We start from the raw sequence: 25,820 nt of genomic DNA, 5'->3' as shown, positions 1-25,820 counted from the left end.
TAGAATCAATTAATCTACGGAAAGTCTAGTTTAAATCTTAGTGCCATTGGTTTAAGTTTAGCGCGGTTCAATGACCTTGATTTGAATCGCGCGTGATTCGCATCCTTTAAATTTCGCGCGATTCGGCGCCCTCAATTTGAATCTCGCGCGATTCGGTGCCCGCAGTTTGAATCTCCAGCGATTCAGCGCCCTTGATTTGAATCTCGCGCGGTTGAGCTTCCTTAGTTTGAATTTGGCACGCTTGGGGCGCGACAGGCGCGCGGCGCGGGATGGAATCTATAAGAGCGCCACGGTTGCCGGCTGTGCGCACTGCGCAGTCCGGTGTGTCCGGCCGGCTGAGTGACGTGGGGTTAACCTCTCCTCCCTTTTGACGTTTTGTCACGGTTGTTGACCTTGGGGCGCATTTTCGGAAGGATCAACCGCTTGCGGAATCCGTGGATTCGACTCGCCAATGACGGAGGGACGCAAAGACGTGCGTGTTTGGTGTGACGGATGGTGAGCAACGGTTTTCTCGCCGCTCCCGGCAAAGGAGCGGCGTCTGCTAGTAGGCCTGACTGCCATCCCGCGTCGCACGTCGCACAGAACGCGATGCGTCATCGCGTCGTGGGTAACCAACCAATCAGAGCGTTGCTTTAGTTCTCTTGCGTCATTTCGTCTGTTTCGATTGGTCCTTTATCCTCGACGCATTGACGCGCCGTATTCGATGTGATACCTGACTTAATGACACTGTAGCTTGACCAGAGTTGGGAATTCCGCTATTCCGCCGGCTTTTGACATAAATTACAATCAAGTGGTTTACCTTAGTACCTTAAAAAATCGTAGAAAACCAGTAAATTACGTTTCCCATATGAAGGATGTCGTAGATTCACGATATACGGCATCTGCTAGGTTATAAACATCTTTTAGCACGTATGTAAACATGTAAATATTTTTAAGGAATAATTAATTTGGCGCTTGTGTTTAAAATTCCTTTGACTTAACACTGTTTGTTATCTGATTCTCATGCCGAACCTCGACTGGGATAATTGCTTATTATGTATCTCTATTATATGTAATTTTCTATTTTGTATCCGGTTGGTTTGAAACTTCTGCAGCGGTTTATGTATTTGAAATTGCGTTGCAAGGTTTTTTAGCCGACACAATGCCAGAATGTTGTTTAAGTGTGAATGCTTTTACTGGAACTATGAACCTGTATGCTGATTCTCTTGTAGCTACGACATGGTGCACTTTGGTCATGCCAATTCTCTACGCCAGGCGAAAGCACTGGGGAATTACCTGGTCGTCGGAGTCCACACCGACGAGGAGATCACTAAACATAAGGGCCCTCCTGTTTTCACAGAAGAGGAAAGGTAGGACGAACTGTGTATTAAAATGTTTCTTGTGGGAGTTCAGCTTATTTAGGTATTGGGTTGACTAAAATGTCTTGCGACGAGATAATTGTTTAATTAATTTGTACTTAACCACAACTTTGGTCAGTGATGTATTCTCAATTTCTATCTCCGATCTGCGCCTATCTCTCGGACAGTTTTTCGATGCATCTTTTCAGATTTTTGTCAAATTTTAGAAAGGAATACATAAAACGTGAGGACTCTTTAGCCAAGCCAGTATATTAGAAATTATTCGGATTTTGTCGGTAGAAACTCTGTAGAGCATCGTTACGATGCTTCTGTTTAACCAGTTTGAAATATAGAATATTAATTGCCTCATTAGTGCTTTTACCTGAAAGACCAGTTTCTTTAAGAGGAATGCTTGCTTACCTTGTCTTGTTGTGAGTCATTGCAAATTTGTTTTGAGTTTTTCTGTCACTTCTAGGCAATAAATATTCCATCAGCATTTTAATTGTTACCTTAAACTGTGACTAGCGTAAATGTGGAAGCTAAAGGCCAAGCTTCCGAGTGGAATGGTCAGTCATTCTGTCAAACTAGAAGCAGCATATATTCTGTTTCTATCTCATGCAATACACCAAATAAGCTTTTAATTGAAAGAGATAATTCCACGATCACGGGTCATTCATGGTTAATCATTAAATGCTTGCTATTTTTAGGTACAAAATGGTACGAGGAATCAAGTGGGTGGACGAAGTGGTCGAAGGAGCTCCCTACGTAACCACGCTCGAAACTCTTGATAAATACAACTGCGATTTCTGCGTACACGGAGACGATATCACTATGACAGCTGATGGGGTTGACACGTATCATCTGGTCAAGGCTGCCGAACGATACAAGTGGGTATCAATTGAAGTCTTTGTTTCCTACTTAATGACAGAATATGAATCACCTCGATGCGTAACAACTGTGAATTATGACGTATCGTATCGTACATATCATATTATGTCATTGGTCCTGTGTAGTGGTTCGAGATAATCAAAATCATGCCACCAGACATACCAAGATAACATATATAATGTGCAATCAAATATTCAATCATACCAAGATCGATACTAATGTTTGATTCAAACGTCTCGCACAACATGTTTTGAATGAAGATACTTCAGACGCGAGAATTTTGAAGTTAATCCTATTGGTAACTCGAATGGAATGTTCTCATTGAAGAGGAATAAATTAATGAAGACTGTACAGGCTGCGATTAGTTTCTCTGTTTACATATTGTACCTCTGAACAGGGATATGAATTTTACAGAGAAGTGCAGAGGACAGCAGGAGTCTCAACGACTGATTTAGTGGGCCGAATGTTGTTAATGACTCGGCAGCATTTCAAGCAAGGAGACAGCGAGTACACTGTGGACCAAGAGCCAAGTAAGAGGATGGGTCAAGACAGATCGGCTCGCTGTCCTTGGACTGGATGCTCTCAATTTCTCCCTACTACGCAGAAGATCATTCAGTTTAGCGACGGCAAGAGTCCACAGCCACAGGACAGGATTGTTTACGTGGCCGGGGCGTTCGATCTGTTTCACGTGGGTCACTTGGACTTCCTCGAGGTGGCCAAGAGAGAAGGGGACTACCTCATCGTTGGCCTACACACTGACCCAGCAGTCAATCGGTACAAATGTGGGAATCATCCAATTATGAATCTACACGAAAGAGTGCTCAGCGTGTTAGCGTGCAAGGTGAAAATTAATGTACCTCTCTTGAGGCAGTGAAATTTAATTGCAACGTCAAAACACTGTGCAAGAAGTAATTGTTTTGTGCGTGTGTATGTATGTATGTATATATACACACACTCACGCGTTTGTGTTTATTTTTTTCCTATTTTGTGTGTGAAAACGTTTATTGCTTACGATCCCCCTCGACACGTTCGTTGTTTTTCCAGTATGTGAACGAGGTTGTCATTGGAGCTCCCTACGAAGTAACAAAAGACCTGATGGAGCACTTTAATGTCTCCATTGTGTGCCATGGACAGACACCAATAATGCCTTGTGAGGACGGAGCAGATCCTTATGCCGAACCAAAGAGACAAAATAAATTCAAGCTTTTAGACAGCGGTAATGACATGACCACCGAGAAAATCGTCCAGAGGATTATTCTGCACAGGTGCGGTATTCTTGTTACGTTCTTCAGGGATTTGCATGTATTTATCAGTAATGTTTTGTCATTATTTTTTTTACTGCCTGTCAGCCATTTTTCTGCTTCTCTTCTGTTCACCACTTTTTGGCGAGAAAGGAGGAATGATGTAAACGCGATTAAAACGGGGAAAGAAAAATGAAGGATGTCTCAATCGATTTGTCAACTTGTAAATCAGACGATCGATTTACATATTGGCTAATCGAATTCAATGCAGTGGAGTGCTCACCTAAGCATTTGTATTGCAGGTTGGAATTCGAGAACAGGAACTTGAAGAAAGAGAGGAAAGAGCTCGCAGTTTACGAGGCCTTCGTCAATGAAAAAAAAACCAAAGACTCCGAATAGCCTCGACCACGGGAATCGAAAATCGAGACACAGGATACATATATCGATATAATATACATTATATACGTGTTTATACGTATATAATGTACATTATATAAATTCCTATCCGCCGAATGGCCTCTCTTCGCCTGAAGTTCCGGAAGGGAACAGCTCTCACACACGTTATTCGTTTTGAAGGGTCACTTCTTTCTTTCGCTCCCTCTCCTCTCTCTTTAGACACTCGACGATCGATATCTAGAGAGAGTTTTCGCTCACCCTAAGGATCCTGAATTCTCTATTTACGGAGAGGGAGGAAACGAAAGAAATGAAGCCAGAGTAAATCGAAAGGGAGGTTTGCAATCAATTGACAAATATCGATTGATAAATCTGATTTATCGAGGCCTTGCCAAGGAACCCGAAGAGGTCTTGGTCCATGAGAAGAGGTTAGGAAATCTGTCATTAGTCTTTGAGAAATTCAAAGGACCCTGGGTTTTTAAATATCTTAAATGTAAGTTATCGAGGCCTCCCTAATTTTCTGCCTTATCGTGTAGGACTCCGTACTTTGTATTTATTTTAAGAGCTCTTTTATTTATCTCTCTTGTTTGCCTTCCCTCCTTTTACTGTCTTTTTAGAGTCTTTATCTGTATGTTTGTTAGCCCTCTCCTGAGTTACGGTCGTGACAAATTTTTACCTGGAATCTAGGAGAACAGGGAGGTCCAGGGGAGGAGACGAAATCAAGAGACGATATTAGAGAAGCGATTGAGGTTAATTTAATTAATCAAAAGCATCGCAGTGTATATGCAATGTATGAAGTGTAAATTGAGAAAGGATCGCATTGGCATCGTCCCATGTGCATTCTGGAGATTTAGAAAAAGAAAAACAGATATATAGAAAACGAGGGGAAGTTAAAATTAAATTTTCAAAGACGAAGGAGAGACCCGGAAGGGCTCTCTGCGATTTTGTATTCAGCCCTGAGAATACCAAAGATACTTAAGCATCTGGATGTGAGAGAAATCTGTGAACGGTTCTTCTATGTTACCTGAAAACAAGAAAAAAAAAAAAAAAGAAAAAATATCAATATTTTTCTCTTGATTTGTGGATGCGATTGTATACATACTTGTAAACAACGAGGATTATAAGTTTGTATGATCTTAAGGGGAACTCTTAATCGGTTTTTATTGTTCAATAAAAATGTTTCACGCGACTACAACTAAGAAGGAACTACCACTATTTTGTAATTTAGTAAGAGTTACGAGAAACGAAGCCTAACTTTTCCTTATTTTATGTATCGCCATTTCATTAACTGCTAATCGATTCCGTAACTCGAGTGTGGTGAAAATTCTAAAAGTGAACGTCTACGGAATAATACGAATAATAGCGTAGCTTATTTGTAGACCCCGAAGACGCTTAATCGGGAGATCGATTAAAGATCCATTAGCCAATTCGAAAGTAATGGAAAAGTAATTGAAAATCTAACGTCGCTCTCGTCGATCGACCCATTACGAACATTGAGGTCGAGGAAATGCATTCTCTATTATTAAAAAACAGCCTGGGAAGGTATTTCTATAACATGCGTCGAGGAAGATGTAAACGAGATGCGCTCTACGTGGTTCTATTTCCTGTGTATATATATTTATAATATACATACAATATTCCCACGATCTACGGGAGCGACGTCGGCGACGATGGAGATATTACTTAGTAAATAAATAATCTAATAAATAAATAGTGTTCAGACGAGCCAGGAGAAGAGAGGAGTCAAGCGTGACTTTTGCGGCGACCTTCCAGCAAGTCGCGAGTTGGCTCGATCTCTTCCTCCAAGGTTTACATTAATTTAAACTTAATTGTAAAATAACTTAATATTCTGGCGTAGACCTTAGACGTTCTCTATTTGGTAGGTCGATTGCAAGGGAAAGAATTCGAGGTCGGTTCGTGTAGAAAATTAGGGATGTATCATACGTTGTAACATACAGTGGGCTCTTGTATAACGCGAATTCGTATGTCGCGCCAAAGATATTTTTTTTACTGTTTTCATATAACGCGCTTTATGTTTCACGTTATACGAGATAAATTCCCGTACAGCATGATTCCCTGTAACGCGAATTTATATAGCGCTTAACGTATTAATCGCGTTATACGGGAGTTTACTGTACACGCAGAAAAGCACGTATATTACATGACGTATAATCGTCATGTAATATACGTGCGTATCGTGACGTATCATACCTACCGCACCTTGGGGAGAACCACCTTTGCCTGGAGATGATTTGCCAAAGGTAGTTCTCGTAATTGCGAATTATTTTTTACTGAAAACACTGTGTTCAGTTTATTGGACCGTAGAGCGACCCGTGTACCCGGGGGCGACCTCGCAGTACTTCCTGGCTCGCTCGCGGACGAGGTCGTCGATGGACCTGTTTTGCGGCATCGTCGACGTCACTCTGTGTAATCTCGATGCCAAGTAACACATTATGAAGGCTGAAAGAACCAGAAGACCCCCGAGACCGGTCGCGACGTACAGGAAACTACCGCAACTGCTTTCGAGACCCGCCGCGACCTTGTCGTACATATCTGTAATCAGGCCATGAGTTATAATTTATTTATAATTTAAGGGAAGGTAAGAGTGGCTCGATGCTTTCTTACCACCAGGCATCATCACGGTGTACTCGATGTTCTCCTTGAACTTCGTAAAGGGAGTCGAGTCGTTGTAACGTTGAATCAAGGCCTGCGCCTCGGGTGTGACCTCCTCGGGGTCCGAGTCCACGTATTCCGCATCTCGCTTTTTCTTCCCGTGTCCCGAAGGCTCGAAGAGGTCCAGACAGAAGTCCTGAAACAGGAAGAGGTAGAGAAACGACCATATAAATTATTGTAATAAAATTATTACCAGCGATGCGCTGGGAATTGAGTGTATTAGTACATGTAAGGTGACGTGAAAACGCCGTTCGAGGGTCTCGTTTATGAGACTTTTCTCCGAACTGGGTGTATAGAATCGTTTCAAACTATACTATGTGAATATGGAGGCTATAAGGAAGGTATCGATACCCATGGAACTTCCATTTTCCTTTTTTTTCTGTCAATACATTTTTTTTTAAGGGGGATTTCATGGGTGTCCGGATCTTCGTTACAGCCTCCGTATTCATTTTGTAAAGTTTGAAACGATTCGGTACACCCGGTTCGGAGAAAAGTTCTATAGACCTCTTCGGCGCCACTTTCACATCTCCTTAATTGGTGCTGTAATTAATCGTCAAATTACCGGTTGACAGTCCTGGGGCTCCATGCAAGCCTTGATCTGGGAGTGAATCCAGAGCGTGGACCTCTCCCTCATTGAGCTCAAGAGGAAGGCCTCAAAGTCAAGGAAAACCTCGTTCTTCCTTTCCCGGTAGCGAGCCGGTTGATGGGGAATTATGGAGGCGAAGTCCCGGTTCCTGCAGCCGTCCTTGACGAGGACCACGGACCCCGAAGCGTGGGGCTGGTCAGGGTCGGGGCTCACCGTCACCTCCAGGAGTTTGATGTACCCCCAGGCACTTTCGGCGCTTATTCGAGCTCTCAGCTGCAGTTTCGTACCTATGGGCACCGCTTGGTCCACCGTTTGGGACCCCGAAGAAGCCTCTGAAGTGTTTCCCGCCGCCTCTCTGTAGAGGGCCACCTCGTACTCCAACCTTCCCGGCGTTTCCTCTACGACGCCGGAAACGCGAGCTCCGTGCGGACTGAAATGCATTTTTAATTATCAGTTACTTTTTTTTTACACTTGATAATGTATTAAGTTTATTGTCTCATTTTTCGCCAGGAGACGCGGATACGAGGAGACCGTAAAACTCTTTTCAACTTACAATGTCCCAGCGAAACCAGCAGCCTTGTGTCTCAGCAAAGTCGGCTCAGGAGGTCGACACATCATGATCAATTCCTGATCGGCCAACATTACCACACCTGGGAACGCCGGGAACCAGATTCTCAGGTGGACGAAGCCCTGAAGACAATGCAAGAGTTTGAGACACATTTCGCTCTCGAAATTAATAAACATGTAGTTAGAAGTCGCTTCTCTATTATTTTTAGATCAGTCTCGAGGGTCGTCACTTACGTTTCTCTTGAGAACGCCGCACCTCGAGAAGTCGGTCACCTTTAGGAAGTAATTATCCTCCTGAGGATCATTGGAGTCTGGCCTGATTTGGCAGTGGATGTCAACGAGGGGATTGGCGGATCTATCGTCAGCAAAGAGGGGTGCTCCTTTGAACCCCACTGGTCTTTTTATCTTGGCTGTCAAAAGGTCCGCCGCCGATCCAGCTCCACTGCACTGGATGTCGGAGACCTCGTAATCCTGAGCCACGGTCAGCAGGATCTGCAAACGATTCGACATCAGTTTACAATATTTATGTCATTTCTTATTAATGTATCGTAAGAAGCCCATTGATGTATCGGCAGAAGTCCCTTAGTCTTCTGTAACGAAGGGACTGGGTCTGAATATGCTCCGTCATCTGTTCACAATTTTTTATTTATTTGTTATAAACATATCACAGGAGAACACTGGGCAGAAATCCATAAGTATCGTCTAACGGAATGAATGGATCTACAAACGTTCCAACGTCAGTTTATAACCTTTAACATATGAGTGTAACAAACGTATGCATACCCCTGAATTTGCAGGAACGCGGATTATCATTCCTCCGGATCTCAATTAGCTGTGTTACGTTTGGGGAACGAAACTGGAGCATTTCCTCGGTTTTCCCGGGTGTCCCCGAGGAAGACTCGACTCGTGCTTCCCGTTTAATTGCGGCTCCTCGGTACGGTAATCCCGGTAATTGCTCGATTCGTCGAAGCACGCGTCTCCCTTACTGCCGACACCTTCGGGCGCTTTTCTGTACGCGGGATTATGTAGACGATTCTACGCGAAAAGCCATCTCGAGCCGACCAAGTAACGGTCTCGAGGAGACGCTTCGCTGAGCCCGGTACTCACTTTGCGCTCCGGCACTTTGTCCTGTTAAAACGATTTATCGTAATCGATGCGTCACTATTCGCGAAAAAGGGGGATCCGTCCGCCATTTTGTCGCGCCCTTGCGAAACACCCCGATTAATTCTCCGAGAATTAATCCATTCGCATCCGCTAGTGAGATAATCCACACGTGAAAGATTTCACTTATCACCCTGCGCGTAATAATTCACGGGCTACGACATTCACTTATTTTCGTGATTTATGAAGTTAATAGGGCGTTTAAAGTAACAATGCAAATGGGTTAAATCGCTAGTGGTGTTATTTAAGAATGGCTACACATCAACGATAAATCGTATTGTGCACTTTGCGTCCTGTTAATACGATTTATCGTAATGGATACGTCCCGACGAGACACGTCCATGTGTATTCGTCGAGAATTAATCCATTTACATCCACTAGCGGAATAATCCGCACGTGATGATTATCACTTATCACCAAGCGCGTAATAATCCGCGCGCTACGGCGTTCATTTATATTTATGTTCTGTGAAGTTTTAACGTATTTGCAGTAATATTTTATACGGATTAAATCACGAACGAGGATCTTATCTAAAGGTGGGTATATATATCTAACGATTAATCGTAGCAATTCGTAATATATGCAGTTAAATTCGCGCATCTACACGTCAGTTTAATCTGCACCGATCGAGTAGCATAGTTTTATTCTAACGATTTATCGTTACGCAGGAGGCTACCTTTATACTAAGAATCTCCCTTTTAGTGCTATCTTTGATGCCGCTTATCGATAAGTTGCTAATAAGCGCGTAGAGAGCGGAATTTGCAAACCCATAAAGAGCAATTCCGTGTCGCGGCGTAAACGGACCTACCGGTTTACCGGTCGGCGCGTAAACTTAACGGGAAGAGCGCTTCGAATCCTTTATATCCGGGCCGATTCTTTTTATTTCGTTCCCGACTCGAGCAGGCCACTCGTGGGCGTAGGATATATATTCCACATGATTTTAAAAGTTGGCCAAATAATTTTTTCCTGGGAAATTCAATGTATGTATAATTTCTATGAGCTAATATTAGTGCAATTTAAGGCGATGCGAAAGGGCTATTCTATATACATATTCTACATAAAACTTCAAAATATTTATAAAACCAAACTGAGTGCACCGAATCATTTGAAACATTAACACGTGATTATGGAGGCCCTAAGGAAGAACGCGATGTTCGTGAAATTTCATTTTTCACCAAAAAAAAAGAACAATGTGATTTTAGTTCGTCTGGACTAAATAAAGAAAAAAATGTTGTTTGAAAAATGAAGTTCCACGAGCATTGCGTTCTCTTCATTAGGGCCTTCATAATTACGTGCTGAAGTTTCAACTGATTACGCGCACCTAATTTGGAGAAAAGTTTTATGATTATTTTGACGTTTAATATATATATAGTGACCCTTTCAAATCACCTTAAATACTTTATTAGAATTACCGACTACAGAAGTCTCGTTTCCAAGGAAGAAGAGGAAAAGGCTGGAAATGTCTCAGGGGTCTCCAAAATGCCAACGAAAGGGGGAAAAGGATACAGATCAACGTGGTTGCAACCCATCAGAGGAATGATTTCCTCGGAAGGCGGAAAAAGACCCAAAGATCGTCAAAATGCCGACGAAAAGGGCAGAAAATAATTAAAAAGAAACATCAAGGAAGTTGCAACCCTCGATGTAAAAAGTCCTCGAAGGAAAAGCAGAAAAGTCGGAAGAGGAGTCGAAGATGACGAAAATGCCGACGAAAAGGGCAGAGAAAAATGCGGATCGACGAAGTTTCCTTACCAGAGGAAAGAGGCCCGCGACCGTTGTCCTCCACATCCTCGAGCCCGAGTTTCCTCCTCCAGGGTTTCCAGTTCTCCACCGATCGGTCTCACTCGCGACGATTTAATACTCTACTCTCTTTATATATCTATTTGAAACGATATAAGTACACTTATATATCCTTTATATCAATACTCTCGAGAAACGCGCACAGGACGCGCTTAGGACTCTAGATTTCGATGTTCCAGGGCGAGAGGCGCTTTCCCGGGTCCCGAGGAGAGTCTCGAGGAGAGTCTCGAGGAGAGTCTCGAGGATGTTCCCGAAGAAAGCCTCGAAGAGAGTCGAGAGGTCGACGAGGGACTGCGTCCAGGACCGGGACCGAGTCCAAGCTTCACGGTTGCTGAAGGCGGGAGAGAACCACCGGCCCATCCAGAGTACTGTTAATGCATGCCCGGTGCTTCCGCTAACGACCGAGCCGTCCTTACCTCCTCCTGCGACGAAGAGGAAGGAGAGGTTCGACAAACGTTTGACGGCGTACCTTTTCGCTCGAGGTAGTTCGAAGCTGCTTGAAGTGGATGGAAGTAGCTCAAAGCAATTCGAAACAGCTCGAAGTAGCTTTAAGCAGTTTGAAGCAGCTCGAAGTAGCTTCAAGCAGTTTGAAGCAGCTCGATACAGCTAGAAGTAGCTTCAAGCAGTTTCAGCTCGATACAGCTAGAAGTAGCTTCAAGCAGTTTGAAGCAGCTCGATGCAGCTAGAAGTAGCTTCAAGCAGTTTGAAGCAGCTCGATACAGCTAGAAGTAGCTTCAAGCAGTTTCAAGCAGCTCGATACAGCTCGAATAGCTCGAAGGGGCTAAGGAAACCCGAGGAAGAGGGAGAGGAAGAACCGAAGAAACGGCGGATCCGGTGCGTTGGATTCGTTATTCCGGTCGAGGGGAGTTGCGATTCCGATACGCGTAATCCGGAATGAGCGGTTACTGACTCGAAGAAGAGTGGGTCAGCGTCGTCCTTGTGCCTCGAGAAGGACCCGTTAATTCAATGAGGCCGCAGGCGAATATCGTAAATCAGGATACGACGAGAGGATGGGGTATAGACGCGCGATGACGTCACGGCGAATGGCGACTCCACGTGGTCGAGACGTCGCGGGTTAAAAGAAAATCATGGACATGGTATATGAATTAAAGTCTAGGATATATGGTATTGGATGTGCGGTTTACTGCCCACAGATTCTACAACCATGGGGTAAACGTGCGCTGCGCATCCGTTTCACGTAAAAAGGGAGAGAAAGAGCCTCTCTTTCGGTTCTATCGTCTTCATAGTCGTATCAGGGTGCAGGAAGTACACCATAGTTTATTTATTATTTTTATATAGAGCTTATATATCCACCTCATAGAACTTATAAATTCATGTACCCCATGTCCATGGGTTAAATGTCGACGGCAAGAAAAACAAGGAATTAATTAAAACCGCGCGCGTGCACTCGTTCGTTGGGCAGCAATTATTTCCGTAACGCTCGGAGAAGCTCAGACGCTTCCGAATGCCTTTCCTCGGTATTTCCTCGGTAGGGATCGTCCGAATCGTACGAGCCGAGATTAACGACGTAATTACCCGTTAGCGAGCGAACACGCGATGCCACGGGCCAAGGCGATTTCTAACAACCTCGATATTTCGATTCTTTTTATTTATCCGACGCCTCTCCTTCTATCGAGTCTGCCGAAGGGAGGGAAATCGTTATCACGAGTTTTTCCACAGATTTGGGACTTTCTTTGCATCGGGGCGATAGACTGGTCTTTCTTAATTGACGGAAAGACTGCGAGAGCCCGTCGAGTCGTTACTCTCGCAGAATCGCTTCCTTGTATATTAAAAACCTAATTGATTGCGCAATTATCCCCTGCTACGGCGAGTGATAGTGACGGTAATTGCGGACGAGGGGAATGCTCGGTGGTAATAAGTAATTTCCGATAATAAGTATGGCAAACGAACCGGGTCTTGGGCGACGCGAATGGCTCTCTTTGCTCCGGGAAATAAACGCTAGTCCCTACAATACGGAATTATGTCATTTCAATTTTCTTATCAGCTTATACTCTATATTAGACTTCGTACAAACACGCGCCTATACGTGCACTTGGCGCGGAACTCTGCCGAGTTTCTTTATACTTATAAGGGAAAATTTTCCGCGTTTTTGGGAACGCATCCTGCGGATTTTCTAAGTCCTCGGAGAGAAAGATTACCTGGAGGAAAATTCTGGGTCACATTCCTGGATAATATTCCGGGAATATTATGTTCTACCCGTTATCGAGTTACCATAATACGACTAGCGGAGCGAATAATAAGACGAAGCGCTTAGAATTTAACTAAGTACAGGTCGATGTAAGAACGAGTTTAGCGCTCGCCTCGCCATTTTCCGCAGACGAGGCGAAAAGTAACGGCGACGGAGCCGTTTCGACTAGATTGACATGCTCATTGAATAAGCCTTTTTATTACTTCGAAAAATTCCTGGGAAACCGGTCCGTAAAATGTTATTCCAATAAGCCCCGGTAGAATGGATAGCCCGAGTAGTATTTCGAGTCTAAAGTCCTGCTGAGATTTCGCTTGTAAATATTCATTGGAATATCGGAGCTGGTATGTACCACGCGCGCAATTCGCAAGTGAGCTTGATTCCTAGTCCGAAGATGATTAAGGAGCAAATAGTGCTCCTGAAGAAGTAGTCCTTGCAAATCTGCCGAAAAGCACACCGGAAGGAACAGGTGCAGATGTCGCGAAAATAATTCATTCCTTTGTTTAGGAGGTAATCGTCGACGAGGTGCTGCAAGTCCTCGTTCCTCTTCTTCAGTCGCTCTGAAATTGTTTCCTTTGATTAATGGACGAATAGCTTTATTATCTGCTAGTCTCGCGAAGTAAAATTAATTAATAGAGTTGAAGGAATGTGAAATGGCATTTCAAATTTCAAGTATGAATTGTTTTAGATTAAGGTTTACCTCGAAGCAGTCTAACAGGACACTGCAAGGAACATGGAGAGTGATCCTGTTCGTCCCAATTCTCCATATCGATTTCAGAGTCTCCATCGGAGCCTCTTTCTGATCCTCCAGGTCTTCCGGGTCCTCTTCCAGGATCTTTTCTAGGACCTTTTCCAGGATCTCTATCAGGGCCTCTTCTGCTTGGGCCTGGCCCTGACTTGGAAGACCCTGCAACGCTCTCTTTATTCGTATTCACTGACCTGGCATCTTCGGCAGACCTCATCGAAGATTTGCCAGATTTTCCCTTCGAAGCTAGACTCTTCTCTTCAAGCTCTTTCTCTTCTTCCAAGTCTTCTTCTTCTTCCTCCTCCTCGCTACTCATTTCTTTATTGGCAATTCTCTTCAAAGACTGCCCTAAATCTTTTCCTTGGCTCAGTTCACTAAATTCATCTTCACCGGAGAGATCTTTCATCGCAGAAGCTGAGCTTCTCCTTATCTTAGAGCTCTGATGACTTACATTATCTTTAGTCTTGCTTCGAACACTCTTCCCAATGGATCGTTCCTCTGTACCTGCTTCTTCAAATCTTTCATTGCTTCTTCGAAGAGCTACACTTCTAGAACTTTTACTGTGTATTGTATTTTCCTTAGAGCTCCGATAACCAATCCTGTCCTCTGCAGTTCTTGAAGCAACATCAGACAGCTCTTCTTCACTCCTCCGATAGCTTCGAGAGCTCCTATCATTATTTCTACCCCGAGAACTTTTCTCCGTTAACTTGCCTACACTTTCCTCGGAACTTATTTTCGTTCGGTCGACACGATTTTTACTTTTAGAAGAAGTTTCTTCCAGTTGCCAGTCCTCTCCGATCACATCGTCTCTGGATGAAGACTCATCTTCTAAATTGGTCTTATCCTCTCTTCGGTGGAAAATATCTACTTCTTTTCCTTCCTTATCGTAGTCAGGTCTTGCAGAAACTCTTTCAGCATTTTTTTTCCTTCGCCTTTCTTCGCGACGCACTGTAAATGTTTAATCATTGCAGAAAACGCTTAATTGTTCATTACATTTAATTAACGGGGAGGTTAAAAAGGGGATATACCTTGTTTCACCTGCGCTATAACCTTACTACATGTTTTTTTACACGAGACATTCTCCAGAAGAGACGCATCCAGATCTTTCATTCCAAATATGACATTCGACTGCGTTTCCTCCCTTCCCAATTTTAATGATAATCCTTTCTTCGATATTTCATGTGGCAATTTAATAATTGCCACATGAAATTACTCCTTTTCGATAACCTAACTTTTGAAAAAACAAAGGAGAATCAATCCTACGAGTCGATTCATTTGAAAACAAAACAGTAGCAAAGTTCGTCAATAAAGGGTACATCAGAATAAATGAAAAATTTATAACGTGAGTCAAATAAGATTTGTGACTAAAATAGATATTTTAATGATTTGAATAATTTTTACGTGCTCTATTCATTTCTTTTAAGAACTGTCTTTTTAGAGAAGAATCAACCGAAGGCTGCCTTTGATTATATGACTACGTGTCTAAGATGTGTTGCAATATGGACTCTGGAATAAAAAATGACGAAGAAAGCAAAGCCAAAACTCCATCCTTATGGGAAGACATCCTTCGAGAGTCCGAAGAAGAAAGAACACTCTTCGAAGAGATGCAAAGGGAACGCGTTGAATTGCTTCCGGAGCGGCCTCACCAGGAAGGTTGTGCAGAGTACCTGAAGAGAGAAATTTTTCCTATTTTACTGCCGGCAATGGAAGGCATGCTTATCGAGGCAAATCGATGGAATGCTCTTCGGGTATTATTATCCATTTTTTTTATTAGTGCATAAGTTATTTTCAATTTTTAATTTCAATGAAAAATGTACTCTCAACAAAGATGTTGACTTTCTACAGATACAAAAGTGTCGCTTTAGTGGGTTGGACTACCTTGCCGAAGTCCTCTGGAATAAGAATCCTCGACGTTCCAGAGTCAAGTGGTTGGATGTATTCGAAATTCCCACTTTTAAACTTCAGCTGAGATTGAAGTCAGTTGATTTTTTTATTTTAATGTGTATCAATTGGTAAGAGAGAGCTAATATGTCACAGTCCAAGACCTATATTTCCTAAATCTTGGCTATGGACCAAAGAAAGAGCTGCAGTGGAATTACAAAGATGGGTTCGAGGCTGGCTGGTCAGGAAGCAAGAGGATGTGCAGGAAATGAGGCAATTCTGGATGGTACGTGTTCCTTCGTAATGCTGCTTCATTAAATTAAAATTGCATGAAACTGTTATAATCATCCAATCTATTTTCAGGCTATTGCCGAAGACTCGGAACGTAAACTACTTAAAGAATATCATCTACTAATTCTCCTAAGTCCTTGAAGTAATTATTCCTTAATGACAGGATTTGCTGAAATAGAGAGACATAAGAAAGAAGAAGATAAGTCGGACCCATGCAGACATTATAAGCGTCTGTTGGATGTTCAAAAGAGAACTACATTAACTTAAATGTAATCAGAAGTTGTATTTTAACAGGTATAGTAAAATTTGATACCCTAAATATCTCATATATATAATTAAATCTGGAAGTACATAATGCATACACATTTTAAGATATATGTTAACAGTTTAATAAATATACGGTACAATATAATATACACTTCAGGGTTTGATGTTTGCATACAGACTAGGACTAGCTGGTTTTCCAAGTTTCCATGTTACTTCTTCGGTTGGTGTTTCTCCTTCCTCCGCCATTCGATACATGTTTCCTGACGCTAGATTAAGAACAACAGGTAATCTCACCTCCTCTGAACTTGTGTCTTTTACTTTGATTTGCCGCATGAGTAACTCTTTAAGCAACGGAGGGAATTCTGCCGTTCTAGATAAGATAGTCATGGGTCTCGGAGGGACAGGTTTGCAAAATTCTTCCTCCTGGTCTTTTGGTACAAGTACGTAATCATCTTTGTAGGTTGTCGATTCCATTTGCACAGGCTTCTCTAAAGTCTTCCCTCGGAAGGTTTCCTGCACCAGTACTGTCACTTTGCGGTTTTCCTAGTGCAGAGTTACAACTTTGTACGGATGTTACCTTATGATGTAACGTCAATATTTTCAATAATCTGTTGCTTGATAAATTAATATGTGCATTTTGAAGTGCAGTGATTGTCAGTAATTACAAAGATCTCACCTGGTTTGGCAAAGCAGCCACTTTCAAAACTTTGAAATAACATGGCTCCGGGTATCTTTGAAATTGGTTTCTGTAGAGTACTCTCCCGATGCCAAAGTTTTTCAGGTTACCCAAGATTTCCCACACCGTCTTCCCCTTGAAATCAGTCGTGCGTCCAATGTATTTAATCGGCATCTTTGGTATTTAATAGAATCTGTTGTTATTTACGAGTATGTAACTTTTAGGTTATACCCAGATATACGAAAATTGCAGAATTCTAGACGTTACCACTGAAGTCAATTTTTTGTACTGAAAATAATTCCACGAGATGACGCTACTCTCTGCGGAATCGAATCGAAAAAATGGCGCGTCATTCGAATACAACCTCCAATTAAATGACTAGTAATACCATCCTAAGGCGAAGTCGGTTACTATTGCGTCAAAGGACCCACTTTTATTTATTTTCTTTAGAAATGAACTTCAAGCCGTGTTGAATTATTTACAAATGCCAATTACCGTCAGTGATTTTATATATTCATCAAATGAGATGTAAATTTTTGGTAAGAAAAAAAGGAAATTGTGAAAAACAGTGGTATTACTTTTTTGAAAATGACATTATTCTGACTAGTTGCTGGGATCTTCTAACGGAAACGTCGGTTTCTCAAAAACTGAAGAGTTTTAGTTCATTCATTTTGTTCGGATTTTTAGTGGCGGTTTCCAAGATGCCATTAAAAAAAATGGATTTGTATGTTTAATTCGAGCATGGTATTATTAAGGTTCGGCATTTCTTGGATGAATAACTTTAAACCCGTGGAGATTGTTTATGTTGGTGAGAATGTCATCCTTTTTTGACGGTTACAGATTAAGATTGTTTATTTGTATTTGACTTGCAGTTTTTCAACAAACGAGACAGAACCTACCTTATTTTAAATCACTGTCGGAGACAACGATGAAGCGAACGAGACTTGCCTTAAGAAGCAACAAAGCTAGCAATGATGTTAACAATAAACTACCCAAAGGGGCATCTATTGAAAAACAGCCAGAAAATGTAATGACATTGTCACAGCCTTTTGTAAATTCTTCTAACAAACATTTTCGTATTACAGGAAGACAATACACAGGACAGACTCGCAGATCAACAAGGAAACCATGAAGATAAAAACATAAAAACTCTCATGAATGATGAAACCACTTCGAAGAAAAAATTAAAACTTAAAAAACTTTTGCAGGAAAGTATGTAACGGATAGGAGAACAAATTACTAGAATTTGTTTTAATCACTGTTAACTTATAGGAGACTCAAGGAATGAAGACTTCAAGCCAAACGTTTTAACTGTAAAAGGCAGACCACGAGCAGTCGTCGATTTAGAGACAATGAAAAAAGAATTAAAGCAATTGGAAGATCCACCAATAACAAATACAGAGAAGCAACTAAGTTCCTTAAGGCTTCCGCTTTCATTTTACGACATTCCTTGCGAAGAGCTGGCTCAGAATTTACTCGGTATTCTTAGCTTTCTTAAGTCTACGATTCTTAAACTTTCCTAGTTCAAACAACTTTTTTCCTATGCAGTAACTCTAATTCTATTACTTTTAGGAAGAGTGTTGGTTCGTCGCCTTGAGAATGGCACGATCCTTAAAGGAAGAATTGTCGAGACTGAAAGTTACTTAGGAGGTGTAGACAAGGCCTCACAATCATACCTAAATAGAGTTACTCCTAGAAACTTACCGATGTACATGCAGCCAGGAACAATATACGTTTACCTTACTTATGGGATGTATCACTGCTTCAACATATCGTGTCAGGGTGAGTACCCTTTGTCTTTGACAGTTGTTAAATTTTTCTAGAAACTTTCTGACGTTCAGACTGCATTTCCAAATGGCTTAAAATAAAGTAAATGGATAATAACTTTTTATTCTTAAAGAATTTTCCAATTTAATATTTAAAGCTTCTGAAATGTAGTCTGAATTATGCAATGTATGTAGAGCCTGGAACATATGTACTGGTTCGAGCGGTAGAGCCGATATGTAACCTCCAATATATGGAACTACTTCGAAACACTCGGCTGAAAGTTGACAGACAGGAGAAAGAAATGGTGCAAGATGTCGGCACCATAGATTCTACTGAGCTTTGCAACGACCCATTTAAGCTTTGCACAGCCTTCTTTATCGAAAGGGACGCTTTAAACGGGAAAGAATTGCAATCTAGTACCGAGATTTGGCTAGAAAGAGACTTACTCTATAAATCAGTAACCATAGTGTCAGCTCCTCGAGTGGGAATTCCTCCCTCCGAAGAGGCTTACGAGATCAATCTCTCGCGATTTTACATCTTAGGCAATGCCTGCGTCAGTCAAAGAGATATTCCTTACGAAGATCGAGCTTACAAATTACATTTTTAAAGTGAACGTACACTGATTGATCCCTTCACCAAGAAACAAATGAGTTAAAACATGTCTATGTATGCCCAAGCAATGTGTAAAGGGCTTCGATAAGATTCCAGGTGACGGTGCTGCAGTGCTGCTGAGAGGTGTCGAACCCCTCGAAGGCATCGAGCACATGGCAAACCATCGCAAAGCCAAGTCCAAGTCGAAAGCCTCAACAAAGGCTACGAAGGAGTTCCAGCCTCACGAGCTGTGCAATGGTCCATCCAAACTCTGCATGGCCTTCAGTCTTGACAAAACCCACAATAAGTATTCAATGTGCTCGTGGCGGGGTCTGTGGGTCGAGGACTTCTCCCAAGAACAGGAAATTAAGATTGTCCGCTGTCCTAGAATAGGAATTGACAGTGCCGGACCGGAATGGGCCAAGAAGCCCCTCAGATATTACATATATGGGAACAAATCCGTCAGCAAACGTGATAAGAAAGCCGAAGCATGCCTCGTTGAAAAATAATTCGCATAAAATGTAGACTATCGATGATGTGTTTAAAGGTTAATAACTTTCTATATCAGGAGATCAAGTGAAACAAAAACAGTATTACACTTTATGTCATGCATTGTTTACTCGATATAAATAAACACGCGGTGTACGAAATACATTGATATTAGATTTACATAAACTGTACATATTACTTCGAGCTGTTACAGAGACAAACGCTGCTTTGCCTTCGGACATTCTTACCGTGGTTGCATCGAACCTAGCAGTTTCTCCTCTTAGATGCGACGATCTAATGGAAATAAGCAGCACAGTGTCTATTGTACCTTAAAATTGCACAAGTTATCAATATTTCAGGTTCCATCGTCCCATTTCCAATGGAACATTGCTTATGCCCACTCCTTCATTACCCTCTCGTAATCCTCTTCTTCTATGAATGGCTTGTCAATTGATCTGTGGACACGTTATTTATATTTCTCGTAACATAATCTCTAAAGTATGACGCAAAAGGTAAATGTTCATACAATAAATGTGACATTTATATAAACGCGTTCATAAAATGTATACTAAAACTCACTCGATCATGAGTTCTCCGCAGTAAAGACACTCCGAAGCAACCAAGTCATCGATCTGAGCTTTGACTTTGTCTTTTGTACTCTGCGATTCCAGTCTAGCCGATGCATTTTCCTCAGGTTTGGAATCTGAAATGAGTTGTCGTTGCAAGTCAGCCAATGTGGTCTGTTGCTCGGTAGACAGCATCGGTATTAGAGCAGCAACAAGGCAATCGCTGTGAAACCTATGGCCACAGGGGAACACGTAGAACGGTCGCAGGAGTAATTGCACCTCGCAGGCATTGCAAGTGTCCCTCGCGTGAACGTACGTGCACCTATAAACACGTTTAATCATCACGAAAATAATCAAACAAGGAAGTAAACAAATAAACCTTTATTCGACAAGTTTGACCTGTTGATTGAATTCCTTCGAAGCATCCATTATTCAATTTTACCTGTTTCGAAACGACTGAATCTCTTTCCTGATCAGTTCTGCAGCTTTCGTTGCCTCCTCCATCTCCTCCTTGAGGTCTTGAATATGCTTATTGTACTCCTGGAGTTAAGATAAACGAAGATACATAGAGTTCTGGCTCCGGAACTGGAGTGTAACGATTCAATTTCTGCTCTACTTTAAAATAAATGCGCTCTCACTTGCAGAGAATTGCAGATCGCGTCTTTGAAGTGGTCGATGGTCACAAAGTCGGAGAAAAATGGCAGGATGTCTTCGATGCGAACCAGATCACACTGCTGAAGGAACTCCATCGCTTGCTCGATGTCATCTCTCTCCCTTACCACATGCTCCGCTGTGAATCGAAGTAACCAGATCACACTTGAGTTCTAACTTAAATCCCATTGTTCGACGATACTTTCTTCATAATGCAATTTGCATTACCTATTTTCAGCCACAGTTTCTTTCTTAACTCGTCATCATGGTGAGAAGGCATGGCTGCGATCTGCTTAGCCAAATCTACGCTGATTGTCAGTGCCAGGTCTACCGCAGTGGTCCACAGTCCCAAGAGAGCGGAGAGTTGTACACAGGCTTCGGTCAAGCCTGTCTCTTGACAGAGACGAAGGGCATAATGTACATCGTAGTGTACAATTGTTACATCCTGGCCTTGAAAAATTATAATTATACCTGTTAAACTGAGTGTAAATTAAGTATCATATTTTTTTAAACATTAAATGACAAAGAACTGCACTACATAAAATTGCATTAACCAAGTAAGTAAATACCCTGCGAACTGATATATCGCATCATCTCGTCTTGCTTGTGTCTAGCATAGAGGGACAACAGAAAATTGTGAATGGCCTGCTCCTGACATCCTTGTTTGTAGACACAGAACTCCAGGTACCTTATTACCTCTGTTGCCTGGAAAATAAAATAAACGCATCTATAAAATATACTTGAAACAAATTCATATACAATAGCTTACATGTTTCTCGTCGCCAGTGCAGGAAACCAGAGCTGGGAGAAGCTTTGAAGGCTTTAACAGAGATTTCTGAGAAATCAGAGCAGCCACCGTAGGCTTCGGCAGCTCCTGAAGCAAAGTTCCACTGAACTGATAAAAGAGCTCCTTGTTCTTCTGACTCTGCAGGACTTCCAGAGCTTCCAGATAATTATTCTTGTACAAATGCTGGCGTATGACCTCCTCGTAATTGTGATGCACGATCGTCAGGCGAATTAAATTGTCCTTGTCACCATGGCTGGCCACCAAATCGTAAATAGTGCTACGATTCCTCCTGACGCACTCCTAAAATCATGGTAGGTCCACTTGATTAATTTTAATTTCTGCATTGATGTACACTAGGTGGTGAGAAGGATTGTGTAAACATTTTAAAATATCCTAATAACCTCAACTTTCGGAATGGCGAGGAAACTATCGAATTGTTTCTGTAGCTCGATGTATTGAGAATTGTGCAGATGTGAAGTCTGCTGGTTGCGGAGCAAACCCATTTGGTTCATGAAAAGTTCGATAACCCATACGACGATCATGGTAATCTGTGTTTTATCTTGCGGTTTAAGGCCCTCCAATTTCTGGAAGAAAGAACATTGGTCCTTGAAATTTCACCAATAAAAGGAAAAAATATTAAATACAATTCCGAATTTTTACCAAGACACTTTCTTCGAAACAACGTAGCAATAGAATGAACTACCACGTAAATAATTGACATCTATTATACTTAATTGAAATAATTATATACTAATTTCTTTACCTTTTTAAGGAATGTTTTTAGAGCCTCCACTTGAGATTTCTGAAGAAACTTCAATGATATCTCCTCAAAGGATGAATGTGTGTCTGCGTAGATCATGGCACTCTTCTCGAACCTGAGAAAAAAAGCTATCGTTACACTTTTCAAATCTTCAGAGCAACGCATAATGTATCTTTCCTTCTCACTCTTTATTTTTAAAAAGCATTTCTGCCTGCTTCACCAGCACTTGGTCCAAATGGGCAGGATTATCCTTGCAATATTGCTTGGCCAGTTCAAACTCCCCTTTGTCTGCATAAATCTGTACAAGACGTAGTAAAAATTCCAAATTTTAAAACTATCTCGAAAAGGAATCATTTTTACCAGTGATTAAAAAAAGTTGGTGACAGTTTCTTAGCTCGTAAATTCACCTGCCAAACGTTTCGGTCCTCCTTCGTCACCTTGTATTTAAAAACAGCGGATTGACTATAGGCCCAAATGCAACCAGTAATAGGATCCTTCGTAATATTTATTAGTTTTCCAAGGGGCTAGAAAACAACATTCAATAAGTGTTAACATTTACGAAATATTCAATTATAAAGCGAAAGCCTTCCGGTACCATTTATAATTTCTAAATAACAATTTTACCTCATTGTAGATGTCCTCGAATATGAGTTCTTGATTTAAAAGGGAAACACCTTTTACATGATCCACATAAAGCAGCAATGCATGAAATTCTGTCAGGACAAAAGCCAGTGGAACCGATGGCTTTAAGCTCGAACTAGTTCCAATTAAACTTATGACCGGACAGTTTAACATTTGTTGGTTCACCAGAACATTGTCTGGATCGGTTTCAGGATTGATCTGTGAAGCATCAAAGTGAATCGCATAACTTCCAAAAAAGACAATGTAGAACTTCTTATAAAAGCAAGCACTATATGAAAGTACCTCGGCATAAAGAATTCCAGTTTCCGTCAACCAACCGAAGGACTTTGGCAAAACTCTAGGCTGTGGATAATAACACTGCATTCTCGAGTACGGTAAGGAGCTTTCCAACTGTGTGAAGCATTCTTTGAAAGCCAATTTAATTTCCTGATTAGGTACGCATCTTAATATTGTATGGTCACTCTGCATATTAATTAAATTACTTGTGCTTGTACACTCACCTTTGGCGTTTAAATATTTATTAAAAATCTGTTGCAGAAGCGGTTTCTCATCAGGGTTCGACACTGTGCCAATGTACTGGTAGATCCGAATTAAAGTTGTCACGATGACGATGTATCTATCGGTCTTTGGGACCTTTGATGGCAGTCTGTGAAACTCCAAACCAGTGATCGGTGGTCTACTCTGCTTCCCAATGTCAAACACCTGTATACACTCGAAGTTATTAATTTCAACGTGTGGTACTATTTATTGTCAGCATGAAGTGGTGGTGATTTGGTAGTGAGTCGACAACATGAAAATAAAATCAATCAATAATGCTACTAACTTTTCACTTGACACAATGTGATGTTTCGTTCCATTAAGCTAAAACATATTCCAATTCGATGATACTATTGAATATAGTGTTTGTTTAAGACAGAATAAACAAAAGTGGCAAACTGGAAATGATAATCTCAAAAGTCTAGGTACAATTGCTTCAGAATAAACATTCCGGACATGCGAGTAAAGAAGTTTATTCTCTGTTGGACTCACCAAGCCTTCTACGTCCTTTGTACCATATATCGGCAGATAATTTGGAAGCTTAAGAATGAAGGAATGGTACGATGAGGAAAATACTTGTCATTAACTCTGATCTATCCAGCATTGCATCTGATCAAATATCAAAATAATCTGGACCATAATAATGATTTAATCATGTCAAAATAAATATTTACTTGATTGCAAATTAAATCCTATGTTTATCTTCCAAAGACCATATATATTTGTTAGTAATTAATTGCAATAAACCATAACAATTTGTATCTACAAGTTCTCGATTGAAAGGTTTAGGTTGTTTGTCAGTTACGATCTAGATTCTTTTACTTGGATCATATATAACACTGGAATAGTAATTTATTAATATTAAGGATTAACTTACCTGCCGCCAATATTGTTCCAAGCTAGTATTGAATATCTTCTCTCCCTCTATTCCAATTTCAGTCTCAAAGATGAGACCAGTTGACGTTCCCAGTAAAATTGGCCCAGAAGTTGTTTCGGAGGTGTTTGCAAAGTTCCATCCGACAGCAGTTATTTCGTGACCCTTAAATTTTCCAGCCTGTCGATGAATAAAAAAAAGAAAAAAGTAGTCTTTCTCTTCTTATTCATAAAATAATTTAATTCAATGCCAATTAAAGTAAACATTACTGGCTTTAATTTTGTAGTTTTCCTATGTAAATAATAGAGCTCTGCTGGAGGATTATCTCCTTCTTTTGGTACAAAGGTCAGCAACAAATGATGACCAAGTGGATCCATGTAAAGTCCTGAAAGCCTCATGTTTGTCGCATATTTGGAAATATTAATCTCTGAAATCAAACACGTGATATTAAAAAATATTAAATTAAAATTAAAAATCTGGATTTCCTTTAATTTATAATTACGCAGATAGTACATGAAAATCGTACCTTCCTTTTTGTCTGGCTGCTTCATATCAATTCTTAATAGAATATTATCTGTCATAGCAATCGCAATAAAGTTATTGCTTGTAACTAGATGCCTGATTTTATCCGACGGTCGAAAATTGACCTTCTGTTTAATGAATATGGGACCGTCATCCTGCAGCTTCATCTGTATAAAGCCTGCAGTACTCTGAAAGATGATTCGATGATACCTCAATAGACAAAACTAATTTCTGTAAAATAGTACACTTAATTTACAATGCCACTTACGATATCAGGTCGAACCGGAGGTGGATGGGTCTGTTTCGACCTCTGCGAAGCTTGCTCGTACTGATCGAATATCGAAGTCATTGCTCAAGAGGAACGCAGAGTAAACGATGTTTCTAAATAACTCTATAGAACGTTTCTATATGTCCCTTTAATAATTTACTTTTCACGATCTTCTCTCTCGAGTATTTAACACATATTAAAATAGATTTTGAAAGACTGAAGCCACTGGAAATTCGTACTGGCTAAGAACAGAAGCATACTGTCCGAAATTTCTACAAAGCAGCATTTAACTTTGACAACTCTAACACATTGTGTCATCCATTGCATCAAAGAACAATGACTACCTAACAACTGGTTGTACATAACAATTCATCATGACATTTGGCTTCGCTACAGCTGGTCAAAGCAACTGAGGTTATGCTCCGTAGATAACCATGCAATAAAAAAATTATCTAGGTTAAAAACCAATCTTTAATACTATGGGTTGCCTGGAACGCCTTTACTATGCATTATATCCAATAACGTCAGAATTCCACAATTCGAGTTAACCGAAGTTTAAATCGGTCATAACCAGTTAAACTTCGATTAACTCCAGTTATAGAACGAACTTGAGTCCGGACCGTATAAATCCCGAATTTCGAGTACGATGGAAACGTT

The 25,820-nt window shown here is 41.1% G+C and overlaps 7 protein-coding genes across 14 annotated transcripts; 3 read left to right on the top strand and 4 right to left on the bottom strand.

Annotated features, from left to right (window-relative positions):
- The first annotated feature begins 298 nt into the window (after positions 1–298).
- On the top strand, positions 299–5,048 carry LOC105695056 (ethanolamine-phosphate cytidylyltransferase). 2 transcript variants are annotated; one of them, XM_012416290.1, is made up of 6 exons: positions 299–495; positions 1,212–1,349; positions 2,045–2,224; positions 2,640–3,066; positions 3,270–3,490; positions 3,769–5,048. In XM_012416290.1, exons 1-6 carry the CDS (start codon positions 452–454, stop codon positions 3,863–3,865), a joined length of 1,107 nt encoding a protein of 368 aa, XP_012271713.1. In that variant the 5' UTR covers positions 299–451; the 3' UTR covers positions 3,866–5,048. The 2 variants fall into 2 exon arrangements, with proteins under 2 accessions (XP_012271713.1, XP_012271714.1); XM_012416291.2 differs by lacking the exon at positions 299–495 and adding an exon at positions 618–909.
- LOC105695055 lies at positions 5,004–9,930 on the bottom strand. Of its 2 annotated transcripts, none has more exons than XM_012416287.2 (6): positions 8,469–9,930; positions 7,920–8,405; positions 7,672–7,808; positions 7,095–7,548; positions 6,485–6,668; positions 5,004–6,412 (listed from the first exon to the last, which is right to left on the bottom strand). In XM_012416287.2, exons 2-6 carry the CDS (start codon positions 8,193–8,195, stop codon positions 6,171–6,173), a joined length of 1,293 nt encoding a protein of 430 aa, XP_012271710.1. In that variant the 5' UTR covers positions 8,196–8,405; positions 8,469–9,930; the 3' UTR covers positions 5,004–6,170. The 2 variants fall into 2 exon arrangements, with proteins under 2 accessions (XP_012271710.1, XP_012271709.1); XM_012416286.2 differs by having other exon boundaries at positions 7,920–8,177.
- Positions 9,931–13,030: 3,100 nt separating this feature from the next.
- LOC105695172 (ESF1 homolog) lies at positions 13,031–14,927 on the bottom strand. The gene is made up of 3 exons (XM_023431883.1): positions 14,623–14,927; positions 13,550–14,542; positions 13,031–13,409 (listed from the first exon to the last, which is right to left on the bottom strand). Exons 1-3 carry the CDS (start codon positions 14,702–14,704, stop codon positions 13,174–13,176), a joined length of 1,311 nt encoding a protein of 436 aa, XP_023287651.1. The 5' UTR covers positions 14,705–14,927; the 3' UTR covers positions 13,031–13,173.
- Positions 14,824–16,085, top strand: LOC105695173 (IQ domain-containing protein K). The gene is made up of 6 exons (XM_012416521.1): positions 14,824–14,936; positions 15,033–15,342; positions 15,440–15,570; positions 15,632–15,761; positions 15,839–15,860; positions 15,930–16,085. The coding sequence occupies exons 2-6, from the start codon at positions 15,082–15,084 to the stop codon at positions 16,031–16,033; spliced, it is 648 nt and encodes a 215-aa protein (XP_012271944.1). The 5' UTR covers positions 14,824–14,936; positions 15,033–15,081; the 3' UTR covers positions 16,034–16,085.
- LOC105695174 lies at positions 16,084–16,886 on the bottom strand. The gene is made up of 2 exons (XM_012416522.2): positions 16,710–16,886; positions 16,084–16,576 (listed from the first exon to the last, which is right to left on the bottom strand). The coding sequence occupies exons 1-2, from the start codon at positions 16,881–16,883 to the stop codon at positions 16,187–16,189; spliced, it is 564 nt and encodes a 187-aa protein (XP_012271945.1). The 5' UTR covers positions 16,884–16,886; the 3' UTR covers positions 16,084–16,186.
- Positions 16,887–17,112: 226 nt separating this feature from the next.
- LOC105695161 (putative 3-methyladenine DNA glycosylase) lies at positions 17,113–19,608 on the top strand. 6 transcript variants are annotated; one of them, XM_012416500.1, is made up of 6 exons: positions 17,113–17,248; positions 17,582–17,736; positions 17,795–17,921; positions 17,982–18,188; positions 18,282–18,491; positions 18,671–19,154. In XM_012416500.1, the coding sequence occupies exons 2-6, from the start codon at positions 17,638–17,640 to the stop codon at positions 19,081–19,083; spliced, it is 1,056 nt and encodes a 351-aa protein (XP_012271923.1). In that variant the 5' UTR covers positions 17,113–17,248; positions 17,582–17,637; the 3' UTR covers positions 19,084–19,154. The 6 variants fall into 6 exon arrangements, with proteins under 6 accessions (XP_012271923.1, XP_012271926.1, XP_012271922.1 ...); XM_012416499.2 differs by lacking the exons at positions 17,113–17,248; positions 18,671–19,154 and adding exons at positions 17,328–17,517; positions 19,185–19,608; XM_012416502.1 differs by lacking the exon at positions 17,113–17,248 and adding an exon at positions 17,328–17,433.
- Positions 19,609–19,660: 52 nt separating this feature from the next.
- Positions 19,661–25,781, bottom strand: LOC105695160 (vacuolar protein sorting-associated protein 18 homolog). The gene is made up of 18 exons (XM_012416497.2): positions 25,164–25,781; positions 24,900–25,083; positions 24,643–24,800; positions 24,377–24,553; positions 23,463–23,664; positions 23,245–23,366; positions 22,945–23,160; positions 22,728–22,844; positions 22,506–22,618; positions 22,324–22,435; positions 21,962–22,144; positions 21,543–21,860; positions 21,343–21,478; positions 21,002–21,223; positions 20,761–20,912; positions 20,565–20,662; positions 20,136–20,444; positions 19,661–20,011 (listed from the first exon to the last, which is right to left on the bottom strand). The coding sequence occupies exons 1-18, from the start codon at positions 25,242–25,244 to the stop codon at positions 19,948–19,950; spliced, it is 2,964 nt and encodes a 987-aa protein (XP_012271920.1). The 5' UTR covers positions 25,245–25,781; the 3' UTR covers positions 19,661–19,947.
- Between the last annotated feature and the right edge of the window lie 39 nt (positions 25,782–25,820).

This window comes from Orussus abietinus, unplaced genomic scaffold, assembly GCF_000612105.2.
Source record: "Orussus abietinus isolate OABI.00-Male unplaced genomic scaffold, Oabi_2.0 scaffold35, whole genome shotgun sequence".
Taxonomy (NCBI): Eukaryota; Metazoa; Arthropoda; class Insecta; order Hymenoptera; family Orussidae; genus Orussus; species Orussus abietinus.
The sequence above is the reverse complement of the archived record's forward strand: the minus strand, read 5'-3'. Positions and strand labels throughout refer to the sequence as shown.